Below are 17,589 nucleotides of genomic sequence, written 5' to 3' on the forward strand. Positions count from 1 at the left end.
GTTTGAGGAAGAAATGTGGTGTTTGCTTGGTGGAGAATGATGGTGTTGAATGGTGTTTGATAGCATCTGTGCATCTGAATGCACAGTTATAATATACTGAGCTCTTTACATTCCTTAAGTGCAGCTGAAAATTCCCAGCTAACTAGGCCTGGAGCACTGCAGTGGAACGAGGGCCAAAATCAACCTTTGGAAACATGCGGACGCCCTTCAGCTCGGCCCACCAGCCGAGTTATAATTAACCTTTACATAAAGCGAGCATGCCACAAAAACAAGGTTCCCCTGACAACCAGGGCTTAAATGCTATACAGCATGACATTTACCATGAAAATTGAATCTCCTGAACCAGTGCTGGTGAAGTCAGCGCTGTATTAATAGGAGGGTGGCATGGACAGCTGATTAAGTGACATTTCCACTGGAGACGGGTTGCCCTCAGCTCCTTAGGCAGGTAATATCGAGAGCTCTTTGTAGGAGGTTCAGGTTCCACCAGAGCCTTTAGAAGAACCTCTACAGGCTTATCAGTGATTATTACATTTACACAGAATCTAATTACACTAATGCTGTAGATACAGGGATTCTTTTCTGCTCACTCTGTTCTTTGACCCGCACCAGTGATCTAATGAAATGATACAGAAAGCATGTTTAAAGCCTGTAGCACCCTTACCCACCAATCCCCAAAAACCCCAAACAAACACCAACTAACTCCAATAAACACCATCAGAACCAAATACTTTCGGAACTGCGTAGGTTCTTCACTAGTATTAAGGCTGGTGTTTGATGTAGATAAATAGCATTTAACCATTTTAAAATGACAGTGTTTCTTTGGTAACACTTTATTTTAAGGAACACAAATTAGGCACTTATTAATGTCTTATTATTTGCTTAATAAAGCCTTAATTAGACATTTATAAATGATTTAATCACTACTTATTAGTCTTTATTCTGTGTAAGGGTTATTGGTGCTTAATTAGTGGCCTGTTATGTGGAAATGATTAATAATGGCTGTATTAGTTTTTATAGTGCACTTTAAACAGTTATGTTAGCACCCAGTTAAGCAGGTTATTAAGCATTATCTATTAGCCAAATCATACACGTTATTAGTGTATAATTGGTCGCAATCTGATCTATGTGAGTTTGGTACGGTTATAGCTGTGCTGGAGTTTACTGAGTTAATCAGGGTTTAATAAGTCACTAATAGACCAAGAAGTGTACCATATTCTAAAGTGAGGTTTTGTTCATCACTAATTAGACACTAAAAAGAACTGACTAAATATTTCATCAACCAATCCCCCTCGATGTACTTAATAAGGGTTTAATTAGTCACTAATAGAGCAAGAAGTGTACCATATTCTAAAGTAAGGTTCTGTTCATCACTAATTAGACACTAAAAAGAACTGAATAAATATTTTATCAATCAATCCCCCTCACGATGTACTTAATAAGGGTTTAATAAGTCACTAATAGACCAAGAAGTGTACCATATTCTAAAGTAAGGTTCTGTTCATCACTAATTACACACTAAAAAGCGCAAAATAAACATTTAATAAGCCAATCTCCATCACAATTTAGCTAATAAGTGCTTAATAAGTCACTTATACACCCAGAAGTGTACCATATTCTAAAGTGAGGTTCTGTTCATCACTAATTAGACACTAAAAAGAACTGTGTGTTTGACTTCCCATTTACATAAGTTGAATGTCAAAAATGCAGTTGTCCTAATGAAACAACAGAAAATACATTTTAGCACATTTATTCTCTTTTGAATTCAAGCAGTTTTATTTTCTATTGGTTTAAGACTCTCAACGGTTAAATTTAAAATGTAGATTGACTGACTGACTGGTCGAATGTGCAGATACCAATATAGCTAAAATGGTAACTGTAACAGCAATGGCAACATATGAACATGACTTATCAATTATTATGTACCATTTATTACCACATATTTTGCAGTGTACTATATATTGTACTTTATATTTTGAACAATATACTTCACTATGTATTCAAGAATATATTTTAATATATTACTATCAATAATACACATACCATCTATTACCACACATCACAATTTATTTTATTATATATTTAACATTACACTTCACTATAAATTCAAGAATATATACTACCATATACTACTATATGTATAATACAAAAACAGATAAAGGTATGCTTAAAGTTCAGAAAAACATCAACATTAAAGAGTTCCATCAGTAGCACTCGTGCCGTCCCACTGGCTGTAGCTTGTGCTTTTGCAGTCTTCCAACAATGGGCTGAGACAGTGATGGTGCCTTCCTTCCCCAGTTTCACCTTATAACAAAGGAAGAAAATGAGAAATAAACAAACAATGACCACCAGCAACACAATGCTACTTAGTTACAAGTGGGTCCGAATACTCTTAGATTAAAAACAAGTTTCAGTATTTGGAACCCACCGCTAACAAGCCTAATTTAAAGGTAAACTGTGATAGTTTAATAATGTACAGCTAAATCCTTAATACAAAATAAATTAGCATAGCTATTTCATGGGATAAAGTGAGATAGCTAGATTAGCTAATTAAAACATATCTCAAAGCTAATTTAGCTAGCTAACTAGTTAACTTAAAGCTAAGTTAGCTAGTAATAAATCCAAAATTAAAGATAGGTTAACTAGTTATAACATAAATTAAAGATAGGTTAGCTAATTATAACTTAAAAATGAATGCTAGGTTAGCTAGCTATAAATTATAACTTAAAGCTAGGTTATCTAGTTCAATTAAAGCAAAGGTAGCTAGTTCAATTAAAGTTAGGCTGGTTAGTTAAAATAAAGCTAAGCTAGCTAGTTAAGTTAAAGCTAGGCTGGCTAGTTAAAATAAAGCCAAGCTAGCTAGTTACATTAAAGCTAGGCTGGCTAGTTAAAATAAAGCTAAGCTAGCTAGTTACATTAAAGCTAGGCTGGTTAGTTAAAATAAAGCTAAGCTAGCTAGTTAAATTAAAGCTAGGCTGGTTAGTTAAAATAAAGCTAAGCTAGCTAGTTAAATTAAAGCTAGGCTGGCTAGTTAAAATAAAGCTAAGCTAGCTAGTTACATTAAAGCTAGGCTGGTTAGTTAAAATAAAGCTAAGCTAGCTAGTTAAAGTAAAGCTAGGCTGGTTAGTTAAAATAAAGCTAAGCTAGCTAGTTACATTAAAGCTAGGCTGGCTAGTTAAAATAAAGCTAAGCTAGCTAGTTACATTAAAGCTAGACTGGCTAGTTAAATTAAAGCAAAGGTAGCTAGTTAACTTAAAGCTAAGCTCGCTAGTTACATTAAAGCTAGGCTGGCTAGTTAAATTAAAGCAAAGGTAGCTAGTTAACTTAAAGTTAGGTTAGCTGGTAGCTAGGTTGGCTAGTTAAACTAAAGATAAAGTAGCTAGTTAAATTAAAGCTAGGTTAGCTAGTTAAATTAAAGTTAGTTTAGCCAGTTAAAATAAAGCTAAGTTAGCTAGTTATAACTTATAAATTAAAGCTAGGTTAGCTAGTAATAAATCCAAAATTAAAGATAGGTTAACTAGTTATAACATACATTAAAGATATGTGAGCTAATTATAACTTATAAATGAATGCTAGGTTAGCTATCTATAAATTATAACTTAAAGCTAGGTTAGCTAGTTTAATTAAAGCTTGCTTAGCTAGTTAAATTAAAGCTAGGTTAGCTAGTTAAGTTAAAGTTAGTTTAGCTAGTTAAAATAAAGCTAAGCTGTTCAATTAAAGTTAGGCTGGTTATTTAAAATAAAGCTAAGCTAGCTAGTTAAATTAAAGCTAGGTTGATTAGTTCAAATAAAGCTAAGCTAGCTAGTTACATTAAAGCTAGGCCGGCTAGTTAAAATAAAGCCAAGCTAGCTAGTTACATTAAAGCTAGGCTGGCTAGTTAAAATAAAGCTAAGCTAGCTAGTTAAATTAAAGCTAGGCTGGTTAGTTAAAATAAAGCTAAGCTAGCTAGTTAAATTAAAGCTAGGCTGGTTAGCTAAAATAAAGCTAAGCTAGCTAGTTACATTAAAGCTAGGCTGGCTAGTTAAAATAAAGCTAAGCTAGCTAGTTACATTAAAGCTAGGCTGGCTAGTTAAATTAAAGCAAAGGTAGCTAGTTAACTTAAAGCTAAGCTAGCTAGTTACATTAAAGCTAGGCTGGCTAGTTAAATTAAAGCAAAGGTAGCTAGTTAACTTAAAGCTAGGTTAGCTAGTAGCTAGGTTGGCTAGTTAAACTAAAGATAAAGTAGCTAGTTAACTTAAAGCTAGGTTAGCTAGTTAAACTATAGCTAAGGTAGCTAGTTATAACTCATAATTTAAATTGTGTTGACTAAGCAGTTTAGCAAGAATGTACACCTCACTATAATTTTTAAACTTCTTAAAAAACTTAGCCTTATTATCAGCATGTGGATTCTTTAAACTGTGTTATGATGAGCTACTGTTTAAATTAAGGACTCACCTTGCCAGATAACTTTAGAAGGACTGCGGGGAGGTTTCTGTTGGGTCAGAGTCAGGTATCCAGCTGGTTGACACAGTGCTCACTGCATTGGTCCCTCCGTCAAAGAAACGAGGGCAAACCATAACCTGTATATTCATTCAGTTCATTCAATCTGAGAGCCAATTTTAGCGTCTTTTCTCCGAACATCATCCAAAGCATAGTCCCGCCCTGTAACTGCTGATACTTGTTTGTCTAAATCTTCTGCTCTTGCAGTCCAATCACAGAACGCTTTTCCCCAGAGTTGCCAGGTTCGCGGTTATCCTGCCAAATTTGGCTTGTCTGAAAACCACGGGTACATTTTTGCTCAATCTTCAAACTGAAAATGTAACAATGCGCTCTTTGCACAACTACTTCCGCATTCTCATCAGTGCTGCTCGAGCGTTTCCTGTTTGGATTTTCTAATACACTCGCTATGGCAGTATTTTCAGCTGGTGTTTACAAGAGCTTCTAAAAAAAAAATAAAAGAACCTCAACGTCCAGGAGACCAGTAAAGCCTACCACTAGAAAGCTAGAGAAAGGCTTTAAACTATATGCATCTTCATACCTACACAACTACGAAGATTTTCTTATATTTTACGTTAGCCCACACAGCTCAGCATTAGCTAGTATAGCTAACTAGCTTGCTAGGTGCATTACTGATAGTTGTTAGTTTCTTCTGTTATCAAATGGAAGTCTAATAAAATGCTAGTAATAATAATAATTCTACGGTGGCCGAGAAAGCCCAGCGCAGTGCAAATTGAAAAGCGCTGCAAAAGCACAAAACACATCCATCAAAATTACAACACAGGCGCAGCAAATAGAAAAACGCGCTGCAAAAAGAAAAACGCGCTGCAAATAGAACCACAACACAACGGAAGTGAGTCACAACACAACGGAATTTTCCCGGGGGACCTTAAAAGATGCTGTACCAGCTGTATACAAAGGACAATAAGTGGCAAACAAGCTTCTGAAAAGTAAGTTATGTTTATTACCTGTGATTGCCACGGTTGTGTGCATATTATTAAAAGTTCTGCTTCACAAAACGCCTTGTTTGCCACTTATTGTCCTTTGTACACATAGTGAAGTCCGAGACGTTACTGAAGACGCAGCTTAGCTGGTACAGTATCTTTTAAGGTCCCCCGGGAAAATTCCGTTGTGTTGTGACTCACTTCCGTTGTGTTGTGGTTCTATTTGCAGCGCGTTTTTCTATTTGCAGCGCGTTTTTCTAGTTGCAGCGCGTTTTTCTATTTGCTGCGCCTGTGTTGTAATTTTGATGGATGTGTTTTGTGCTTTTGCAGCGCTTTTCAATTTGCACTGCATTGGGCTTTCTCGGCCACCGTATAATTCTAACTATAATGATCATTATAAAAATTATTATACAAATGCTAGCTATAATAATAATAATAATAATAATGAAAATAATATCTAGCTATAATAATAATAATAATAATAATAATAATAATAGTAAAAATAATAATATCTAGCAATAATAATAATAGTAAAAATAATAATATCTAGCTATAATAATAATAATAATAAAAATAATAATGCTAGCTATAATAATAGTAAAAAATAAGAATACAAATGCTAGCTATAATAATAATAATAATAAAAATGCTAGCTATAATAATAATAATAATGATAATAATATCTAGCTATAATTATAATAATAAAAATGCCAGCTATAATAATAATAATATCTAGCTATAATAATAATAATGCTAGCTATAATAATAGTAAAAAATAAGAATACAAATGCTAGCTATAATAATAATAATGCTAGCTATAATAATGATAATAATAATAATAATAATAATAATAATAATAATAATAATAATAATAATAATAATATCTAACTATAATAAAAATGCTAGGTGGTGGATCATTCAGGCAAGTACCTTTAGCTGATCTCCTCTCCCAAACACGTGGAGCCTGGGTGCTGTCACGTTAATTATTCCATATTCCAATTATTCCAAGCAGTGGCACTGCATGCTTTGCCAGTCGTCTCCAAGCTTCTGACGTTTTTGGTTTAACCAGGTAGTCTGGTATTAAATGTTTGCTACAGACCTTTCATACAGCGAAATGGTAAAATGGTGCCGACTGATGTTCATTAGCCGCTGTTTATTAAATCACTCTGAGCAGGGAAGCTATGAAATCCTAAAGCTTCCATAAAACTTAGTCGACGCCGGGCAAAAAGGAACACAACGGTGCTTAAAACGGCTTGAAAACTTCACGCTGGATACTCATTTTGACCTCTCGCTAGTAAAAAATGTACGTTTTGCCTATACAGGCGAATGTAAACAATACAACCGGAAACGTCCGAGCCGTATTATTTGAAAACGGAAATGCGTCAGAGCCGTGAGTGCAAGGAGCCCATTATGATTTAAGGAGAGGAAGGGTATTTTCAGCAGGTTACAACTGAGACACAGCACATTTACAGGAACTGTTGTATGTGGTGATTCACTCACACTGACCATAGCTAATGCTTTTTTTTCTTGCAATTATTTAAAATGATTTTAAAAATGTAATACATTATTAGCAATATAATAAAAATCAAAAGTGTAATACACCTAAATATAAGATTTTGGGCTAGGTCTGTGTAACGTATGTAGCATTTGGGCAAAAAAAAAAATGTAATAACTTGTCAATCTTTGTTACATTAAAATTTTTAATATGCAAACATGAATATGACCGCTTTATTTAAGTAATTGTAGATGATGTAAATGTAAATGTATTTTGTTTATTGGGTTTGTAACTGTGGACCTTTATTGGCACATTCAGGATGTATTTTAAACCATGGTACGCTTTTGTCTCTTTTGTGAAATGCTTAACTAAGAAAGACACTAATAAATACAAAAAAGGCATTTGGTCTAAAAAAATATTGCAGTTTAGCAGTTTAGAGATTGTGTCTTTATTGTGGTATGTTTTTATATTTACCAATATATAGACATAAATGGTCCATGCATAAATTGTCATATATTAAACAATAGATGTCCTTTTTTCCATATATGAAAACTTATTATTTAATATATTGCACTATATTTTCCAATATATTGCCATTTATTATGTTTCATAAGGGATATTAGTTACATAGCACCAGAAAGTAAACAAATATACCAAATAATTCCTAAATATATAGAATTATTAAGATATATCAAATTATTCCCAAGAGTACAAGCCGTTTATTCTGAACTAATTAAGAACTAATACAGCCATTATTAATCATTTCTACATAACAGACCACTAATTAAGCACCAATAACACTTACACAGAATGGAGCCAAATAAGTAGTGAATAAATCATTTATAAATGTCTAATTTTGGCTTTGTTAAGCAAATAATAAGACATTAATAAGCGCCTAATTTGTGTTCCTTAAAATAAAGTGTTACCAAAAAAATTTGTTCAGTGGAGAATTATGTTATCTGTTTGGTGAAGAGTTATGATGTTTGTATGATGGAGAATGATGGTGTTTTGTGGAGAATGATGATGTTTGGTGCAGAATGACGGTGTTTGGTGGTGAGTTACGTTTTTTGTTTTGTGGAGAATGATGGTGTTTTTTGTTGGAGAATGATGATGTTTGTTTGGTGCAGAATGGTGATGTTTGGTGGTGAGTTACAGTGTTTGTTTTATGGAGAATTATGGTGTTTTTTTGTTGGAGAATGATGATGTTTGTTGGAGAATTATGGTGTTTGTTTGGTGCAGAAAGATAGTGTTTGATGATGAGTTAGGGTGTTTTTTGTGGAGAATTTTGGTGCTTTTTTAGAGAATGATGGTGTTGGATGAAGAATAATTATGTTGTTTGGTGCAGAATGATGGGGTTTGGTGGAGAATAATGATGTTTGTTTGGTGCAGAATGATGGTGTTTGGTAGTGACTTATGGTGTTTGTTTTGTGGAGAACTATGGTGTTTTTTGGAGGTTGGTGGAGAATAACAATGTTTTATTAAAAATAGTAGTGTTTGAAAGAAACAATTGTGTTTGGTGGAGAGTATTAGTGTTTGGAAATAATAGTGTTTGAGAATGATGTTGGGTGACAGTGTTTGATAAGAATGTTTATGATGTTTGTTTAATGGAAAATGATGTAGAGATGGATGGTTGTTTGGTAGAGAATGTTGTTAGTGAACTTTTTTTCCCGAATGTTAGTGTTTAGTAAAGAAACTTGGTGTTAAGTAGAATTGTAAAGTGTTCGTATGATAGATATTGATTCTGTTTAATGGTTATATTTCAAAACATTTGATATAAAAAGTTTTAGGTTTATGACCTGCTGGATACAGAGAAAATATTATAAATAATACTTTCCATTACCAGAATTTGGTGTAAACTCTGTTGTTCGAGCAGACATACTAAAGTTCATTTCAGTGAGTGAAAGTAAATCTTTACTAATTACAATGGCTTAAATATGTACAGAGTGTGTGACACTTCCAGTATGTAATACTAACCTCCTCCTTCTCAGCACTCTGGAGGTCCCGCCACTCCTCGGTCACGTGACTGAAGTCCACCTTGTTCATGGGCACCTTGACGTCTCCGATGGCGTCGTGTTTGGAGAAACGGTCAAAGTCGTAGACCGTCATCACCAGGGTCTTTCCTCCCAGTTCTGTGTACGGAACCTGCAGCGCAGCAGAGAGGAGAGTACGATCATTAGCTCTTATTAAAGAGATGCTTATAGCAGCTTCATGAATTGTTTCCTTTGTCTTCTGTCTTGTTGTTCACCTTGCTGTGTTTGAAGACTAAACAGATTGAATTATCCTTTCCAAAAAAGCTAACACCACCAGTGGACACTCTATTGACTCTTTTATTCCTGTCTTTGCCCCAGTTTTTTAGGGGGCAGAAAATGCAGATCAATTTGTAATGCAGTAAATGCAACTTTGAAGGACCTGTATCATAAACTATTGATGTATTAATTTTTTTTAATCTAAGCTCCAATTAAAGCTTCATTCATTCATCACTTCACAAATTTTTATCCCCAGCCTGTCTTTATCACTAATGCACTGTTACTGCTACTGCGTCTTTAAGACTGACATATGTAAAGCAGCTTTGTTTGTTTCTTATTGTCACACCTGCACTACGGATTATGCCTTTAAGATCGGCCTCCCCAGAATTCTGAGGAAGACTCCACCCCTCTCACACCTGTGGTAATTTCCTCGTTCACCTGGACTATATATATTGGGACTTGAACACTCAAATGCTGTGAGATATTGCCACTACTGTGTCTTATCAAGCGTTATCAGTCTATCTATTGTTTATTGGTTTCCGATCTTTGCCTGTTTTTTCGACGTTGATTTTTGCCTCACGATTTTGTATTAATAAACCCCCTGCATTTGCATCCTACTGCTTGGCTCGTCCTTACACTTATTGGCCATTAAGGAAGATTACAGTAAGTAAGTCCAGACTAAAACACTAAAAAATTAGTAAATTGAGAGTAAATGGGCAAAGGTAAATTGATTTAGGCTAAACAAATAATATTTTTAAATGAATAAATGTGTTGGATTTTGTGACATCACAAAAAATAACTTCACAAATCAGCATTTTTCCAACTTAGTGTTAATTAAGCAATAGAACACGAGAGGGAGTGTGTTATCACGAATAACATCACGGCTGTGATCCAGTCGTAGATAATGCGTGATAACACACAACCTCGAGTGTTCTATTGCTTTTATACAACAGTTTTTTTTTTGCAAAACAAATAAAGAAAATAAATCAAAGAATTTTAAGAAATTCAGTTTGAATATGCTTTAATATGGACTGTGCCTTCCGCCAAAAAGTAGTTCCACAAAATTTGCATTTTTTGAGCATTTCTGCTTGTTTTGCTGAGTAGTGTTGGTTTTAGCTAGCTGTCTGGACTGTGGTTAGGTTAGCATAGCTTGCTTTAGCTCAGCATTAGCTTAGCTTAGCCTAGCCTGGCTGGTTAGCATTCTGGCTGTCAGACGGCAGTAACCGAGCGATCTTTCCCTTTTTTCCACAAAAGACGAGTCAGCACTGCGGGCTGTGGGCGAGCGTGCCGCGGCTGAGCGCTAGCCTGTGCTAAGCTAACACTGCTGTGGGTGTCCTGTGTGTATGCACTGTTACTTGGCAACGCGTCGACGGAGTGATTCAAGTTTAGTGTGAGAAGGCCCTGATGTTATCACATATATCAGCACGGCTAGAACACTTCTCAACCAATCAGATTGTGAGGACACAGAGAGAAAAAGACAGAAAGATGTAGAAATATATAGTGAAATAAGAAATAGTGAAAAAGAATGAGAGTGCAGTAGAGTTAGAGGTAGAGAAAAATAGAAAAGAGGATGAGATAGAGAGAGGGAGAGATAAAGATAATGAGATGAGAAAGAGACAATGAGAGAAGAAAAGATTGAAAGAGAGGGAGAGAGAGAAATAAAGAGAGAACGAAAGAGATAGAGATAGAGAGGTGGTGTAATCTCAGTCTCTGCAGGAGTGATAGAATGTCGGTAATGGTAAACTGGGTGATTTCAGTGGCAGTTCAGAGAAAATGACCGTAAGTCGTGACAGCGTGACACATCGCCACGGAAACACAATCGCAGCAAAATCATCAGATACCCACATCAGTATTCATAGAACAGAGACAAGAGCTCATCTCCACTCCCAGGGATCCTCACACAGGGTCAGGTTTAGCTTAAGATTAGATTTAAAGTTAAACTCATACCACAGTCTGTCGTGTAAACTTAAGTAGTGATATGAGAGACACTTACAGCTCAGTGATAAGTGCAGGACATCCTGCAGACACATGTATTGCTGCCTTTTATGGCAGGAATATCTTCACCAAATTGCAACACTTCTTTGTTCTGCCCGGTCTCCAGATTTATCATTAATCCAGCATTTATGGGAGCAGCTGGGATGCCAGCTTCGGTAAATCAGGATCTACAGACCCAGCTGCAACATCTGTGGGTAAATGTGCTGCAGGATGCCATACTGAACCTGTAAACCTCCATACCCAACCATATTTCATCCCGTATCCAGACTAGAGGCTCCAACAGGGAACTAGAACCTCCTTTTACTTAAATATTGTAATCACTCTCAGTATCAAGTTAATTTATGATCATCATCATGTTATATTGGAGTGGACTTAACATATAAAATCAAAAGAATAAAACAAACATTAGGTCAGCAATTCAAGATGCAAAAACAAAGATGCAAACAGTTTAGAAATACAGTAGCAGTCAAAAGTTTGAACACACCTTAAATCCAGTGGTGCATTGTAGATTAATTCTAAAGTCATCCATGACTATGAAGAAAACATTTTGAATTATTTAGTAAACAAAAAAGTGTTCAAACCAGAATATATTTTAGATTTTAGATACTTTAAAGTAGCACCTCTTGCTTAGATGACAGTTTTGAACATCTTGGCTGGATTTTCTCAGTCAGCTTTATGAGGTAGACTCACCTGAAACCGTTTTAAATTAACAGCTATGCTGAACTTGTCAAGAATAATTACTTTAATTTTGTGTCTCTTAATGTGTTTGAGAGCATCAGTTGTAAAGTTGTGAAGAGGTAAAGTTGGTATACAGTGAACAACCCTATTTAAGGGATGTTCTAATCCATATTATAGCAAGAACTTCTCAACTAAGTAAAGAAAAAAAAATACTTTAAGACACAAAGGTCAGTCAATCTGAAAACTGTCAAGAAAATGAGTACCACTTTAAAATAAGACTACCTTTATAAAGGGTTTATAATTGGTTTACAATTAGTTTATTAATGGTCACTAATTAGGTTGTAAATGCCTTAAAAATCATTAATAATCTGTTATAACACATAAGTAGAAAGGGCAAAAATATAGATGGCTGTGGGTTCACTATTTGGCAAACAACAGGTCATTGTTGTCCTTTCTACGTATGTGTTATAACTGATTATTAATGATTTTTAAAGCATTTAAAACCTAATTAACAACCATTAATAAACTAATTATAACCATTTATAAACCCTTTATAAAACTAGTCTTATTTTAAAGTGGTACCAGCAAATGTTATGATGGAACAGGCTCTCATCAGGACTACTACTGAGTTTCCTTTGTTGCACTGGATAAGTTCATCTAAGTTACAAGCCTTAGAAACCACAAGTATCCCAGCACAACACCCCAGATAAGATCTACCTAAATGCTTCACAGAGTATTATATTTTGGTTTCTTTAACACTGTTAAGTTACTACATAATTCCTAATGCGTTTCATCATAGACTGGATGACTTTAGTATTTATTTACATGCAGGGAAACAAAAATATATAAAAACATTGATTGAGAAGGTGTGTCCAAATTTGCCAAGTGGAGTCTCTATAGAGCAGGGGTGTCCAAACTACGGCCCGCGGGCCATTTGCGGCCCGTTTCCTTTTTTGGAGCGGCCCGCGAGGTATTTTAGAAATGGAATGAAAGTTGGCCCGCTGTTAAGCAGGTTTTTATAATGTGAGATTCAAAGTTTGAACGCTAGGTGTCAGAAACGGGCCAGAAAGTCGGAGAGGGTGCGCATTTCTAGCGCAAAAAAAAAGGGGCAAAAGAGTCTAAAAGCGGAGAGAGTGCGCATTTCTAGTGCAGAAAATCGGGCCAAAGAATCTAAAAGCGGAGAGGGTGCACTTTTCTAGCTCAGAAAAACTGGGCAAAAGAGTCTAAAAGCGGAGAGAGTGCGCATTTCTAGCGCAGAAAAACGGGGCAAAAGAGTCTAAAAGCGGAGAGGGTGCGCATTTCTAGCGCAGAAAAACGTGCCAAAGAGTCTAAAAGCGGAGAGATTGCGCATTTCTAGCGCAGTAAAACGGGGCCAAAGAGTGTAAAAGCAGAGAGATTGCGCATTTCTAGTGCAGTAAAATGGGCCAAAGAGTCTAAAAGCGGAGAGGGTGCGCATTTCTAGCGCAGTAAAACGGGCCAAAGAGTCTAAAAGCGGAGAGGGTGCGCATTTGTAGCGCAGAAAAACGGGCCAAAGAGTCTAAAAGTTGCCGTAATTAAGGAGTTTTATATTAAGAGACATCATGAAATTAAACATCAATTTAAAAAAATCTTAGTTTACACAACACTGTCAAAGATAAAGATAGTTAGTCAAGTAAAATGGTGTGTAAATGAAATAATCAGGAAAAAAGTATTATTTAAAGTGGTATATTTCATTATTTGTTTGATTACAGAGGCCCGTGACTTCAAATATATTTCTCCTTTGGACCCCAACAAAAAAAGTTTGGACACCCATGCTATACAGTGAGGATATCAGGATGATTTATTCTATAGGTTTTTCCTAATGTCTTTAAAAGATTGCTAATACCAGCTGTTTGGCACTGCAGTGTTTACAAGCCCTTATTTACAGCATCCTAAAAGATTACCCACACAGAACAATCCACCTGGAAAGCAAATAGCATATACCACATAACATGAATTAAGGTTGATGACACTTTTCTTTTTGATTAACTTACATATTCTGGGATTTCAAAAAATCTTATATATCATATAGATCATAAACACCTTGTACTGAAGGATAAAGCGTATTGTTTGGGCCGGGTCGGGTTTACCGTCCTCCACACCAGGCATTAGCCGCCTGCTGTTCTATAAGCTTCAGTTTATCTACAGCAGCTGCTGCACTAACCAGCCTGTGATGGACTGAGCTATATAATACATAATAATACACATAATAAACCTTCAAACAGGTATTAATATAAACAATAATATACTGTACATCACACACTCAGCATACGCTCCACAGCAGGTGTGTTTCAGCCGAATCTGACTCAATCTTACTTTACCTGCACTACAACAGTGTGTCCACACTAAACACACACTGCTCAGACACACAAATGCACACACACAATCTCTCTCTCACACTGCTCACACACACTCACACTCTGGTAAACACCAGCAGATGTTTGTTTGTATCCGGCTGAACGGTGAACAGTAAATAATGGCTATAGCGTTTTAAATAGACTTTTAGCCACAGTGCTCTGGAGAGTTCTCTCAGTACACTGCTGCTACTACTAAACATTGTCTATAGAGTTACAGCACAGGATCTGAGCTCATACAAACAAACATAAAGCTTCCGTCTTGCCATTAAAATCTCTGTCCAGGAAAGTGACCGTAAGAGTTTTTGGATGAGTTTTTGTGTAGTGTCTCCTACATCTGAAGGAGACCTTGAAGGATGTTTTTAATAAAAAAGAAAGCTCAAATTTGCCAGAGCCAGTATTCTATTATTCTATTATTAATCATTTTAGATTTTTGTTACACCTCAACAAAGCACCTTTTTTATCCTTATTTTTGTCATGGTAACACTACGTCCATTTCCATGTATACATTATACCCATTTTCAAGGTTATTTTACATTAGAGTTTAGATTCTCAGCCCAAACCCGACCCTAAGCCCGACCCAGGGTCAAGGAAATAGTCTGTGTCGTAGGTGTCTTTTTTTAATGGTATATATCATAGACTGTGTAACAGTCTGTATAACAATCCGTCAGCTCTGATCCGCTCTACTCTGCAGCCTGTGACCTCGAGGCAGACCTCAGGGGCGGGGTTATTCAAATGAGTAGGCTGTATCACCACAGTTTCTCCCTCCTCTGGTCTCTACTGCGCAGACTCGGGTATCAGGATCGCCAACATGTTTTTTTTTTGTTTTTTTTTTAAGCTATGCCATGATAATCACAATATAGCAAAATAACAAATCAAACTGTTTTTAAAAAAAATATTTGCACAAGTTAGGATGTTATAATCACGCAGCTCCAGGGCGCACATGTGAGCTCCTCCACTTTGCCTCATTACGCACAACAACACTTTTATTAAATAATAGGTCTATGCTTCTTAAGTGCTGCATCCTATCACAGTACCACACTGGAATTGACTAAGAGAGACCCAATCTTTTACTAATGTGTATAGAAGCAGTCTGCAGGACTAGCTGTTTACTTTTTTACACCTGTGGCCATGGAGGAGATTGCACACTTCACAGTTCAGTGATTTAGGTGGGTGAGCGAGTACTTTTGGCAATGTAGTGTACATATGTAATGGTTAAGACACACCCATTTTGATCATTATGTTACACCCAATAAAAAACAAGTGGCTGTTCTGTACACATTTGTCTCTCTCTCTCCAACAGTCCAAGCGGTCGCGTTCTTGAGTAAAACCTGTGGAGAATTTTTGTTATCACTCTTTCAGACACACCCACTCCTAGTGGGCGGTACTACGTACCTTGAAGGTGAACTGCTCGTTGAAAGTGGGGTTCAGCGTCTTCCTGTGGACTTTAGTCTCGAACTTCTTCTTCTTATCGGGCAGCAGGTAGACCTTCACGTACGGGTCAGACGTCCCACCCATGTCCATAGCTGGCAACTCCGCTGCCTGGATGATCCCCACTATCAGCTGCAGGACAGAGGTCAAATATATACCGGTCAGGGTCAGAGAACTAGGTCATCCATCCCGGCCCTCTAGGGCCATAAACCGTGTGTGTGTGTGTGTGTGTGTGCAAACCTTTTTTTAAGCCCTGTTAAGGAATATCCATATATCAACCATTTCTACCTTTTTTTTTTGCTATTGTAAGTCATTTCGTTTTATGCTCCTTCACAACTGAAGTAATACACACACTTCTATAATGTAAAATGTGCGTATATGATTTTTTTTATAAAAAGAAAAAGAAAAAAAAATCCCCAAAAATAAAAAATGTTGATAGATGGCTATTCATTAAAAGGGCTAATTTGTCACTAATGTACTGGTTAATATGGTTTTGTACACTGTATTATAGTATACTTTATTATTGTCTATTAATATACAGTATTGTGTAAAAGGTTTTAGTCCTCTATGAATTAAAGCCTGATTAAAATGACCTGGGCAGTAAAGGTTTTTGTATGCAGTAAAGCGCAAATATTAGAAAGTTAAATTTTCCATCACTGTATTTATTAAATCATTTCCAGATCTCATTTTTGGAGTCTAGTATTATATACAGTTATCATCATATCAGCAGCTGGTTTAATAAATTAGTTAACACTTTATTTTGAGCGGTCCTATTTAGATGAAATAATCAGGCAAATTATCATCAGACTGTCAGTAACATATCAACAAATCTGTGAAATAGCAGTTTCTGAACATTCTGGTGAGCATACACTGTGAGCTTTTTGGCCCATTTTGTTAAAATTTATCACTCATGCAACTATTTTTATTTTTTTTTTATTGGGGTGAGTTTCGGCTTAATTGTATGTTGTGCATTGTGCAGTAAAGATGAGGTACGAAAAGCTATTTACACTTCACAACCAGCTCTCAATTATCAATCGTATTGTATGGTCACAAGATAATCATACCTGTTTAAAATCCTGGTGTTCCCTGTGAGGGTGTTGCACTGTTAACTGTTAAAACACTGTTAAATTAGCTGAACTGCCAAGACAGTGCTTTTCTGTTTGTTGAGTGTCCTCACATTTAGGAGCATTGCTAGCCGTGTTTTAGCTAGCTCTGTTTTAGCTAGCTGTGTTTCAGCTAGCTCTGTTTTAGCTAGTACTGTTTTAGCTAGCCCTGTTTTAGCTAGCTGTCTTTTAGTTAGGTGTGTTTCAGCTAGCTCTGTTTTAGCTAGTCCTGTTTTAGCTAGCTTTGATTTAGCTAGCCGTGTTTTAGCCTGCTGTGTTTTAGCTAGCCCTGTTTTAGCCTGGTGTGTTTTAGCTAGCTGTGTTTTAGTAAGCCTTGTTTTAGCTAGCCGTGTTTAAGCTAGCCGTGTTTTAGCTAGCTGTGTTTCAGCTAGCCCTGTTTTAGCTAGCTGTGTTTTAGCTAGCCCTGTTTTAGCTAGCTCTGTTTTAGCTAGCCGTGTTTTAGCTAGCTCTGTTTTAGCTAACCCTGTTTTAGCTAGCTGTGTTTTAGCTAGCTGTGTTTTAGCTAGTTGTGTTTTAGCTAACCCTGTTTTAGCTAGCTGTGTTTTAGCTAGCTCTGTTTTAGCTAGCTGTGTTTTAGCTAGCCGTGTTTTAGCTAGCTCTGTTTTAGCCAGCTGTGTTTTAGCCAGCCGTGTTTTAGCTAGCTCTGTTTTAGCTAGCCTTGTTTTAGCTAGCTCTGTTTTAGCTAGTCCTATTTTAGCTAGCCCTGTTTTAGCTAGCTGTGTTTTAGTTAGGTGTGTTTCAGCTAGCTCTGTTTTAGCTAGTCCTGTTTTAGCTAGCTTTGATTTAGCTAGCCGTGTTTTAGCCTGCTGTGTTTTAGCTAGCCCTGTTTTA

The 17,589-nt window shown here is 36.2% G+C and overlaps 2 protein-coding genes and 1 long non-coding RNA gene across 6 annotated transcripts in view; 1 reads left to right on the top strand and 2 right to left on the bottom strand.

The window, feature by feature from the left end:
• The window catches only part of rps16 (ribosomal protein S16), a 1,145,183-nt gene that overhangs the window by 281,146 nt on the left and 846,448 nt on the right, over window positions 1–17,589 (top strand). The gene's annotated exons all lie outside the window — the stretch shown is intronic.
• The window catches only part of syt1a (synaptotagmin Ia), a 409,759-nt gene that overhangs the window by 19,802 nt on the left and 372,368 nt on the right, over window positions 1–17,589 (bottom strand). For all 4 annotated transcript variants that reach the window (XM_022671494.2, XM_022671493.2, XM_049473918.1 and 1 more), the window contains 2 exons: window positions 15,599–15,766; window positions 8,887–9,054 (listed from right to left, as the gene is read on the bottom strand). In XM_022671494.2, the coding sequence (XP_022527215.1) occupies window positions 8,887–9,054; window positions 15,599–15,766 (336 nt within the window). The remainder of the gene's footprint in view (window positions 1–8,886; window positions 9,055–15,598; window positions 15,767–17,589) is intronic.
• On the bottom strand, window positions 1,997–5,274 carry LOC111192986 (uncharacterized). Its single transcript, XR_002650197.2, has 2 exons — window positions 4,432–5,274; window positions 1,997–2,301 (listed from the first exon to the last, which is right to left on the bottom strand). It is a non-coding gene; the product is annotated as an uncharacterized LOC111192986 (long non-coding RNA).

The sequence above is a fragment of the Astyanax mexicanus genome, chromosome 2 (genome assembly GCF_023375975.1).
Source record: "Astyanax mexicanus isolate ESR-SI-001 chromosome 2, AstMex3_surface, whole genome shotgun sequence".
Lineage (NCBI taxonomy): Eukaryota > Metazoa > Chordata > Actinopteri > Characiformes > Acestrorhamphidae > Astyanax > Astyanax mexicanus.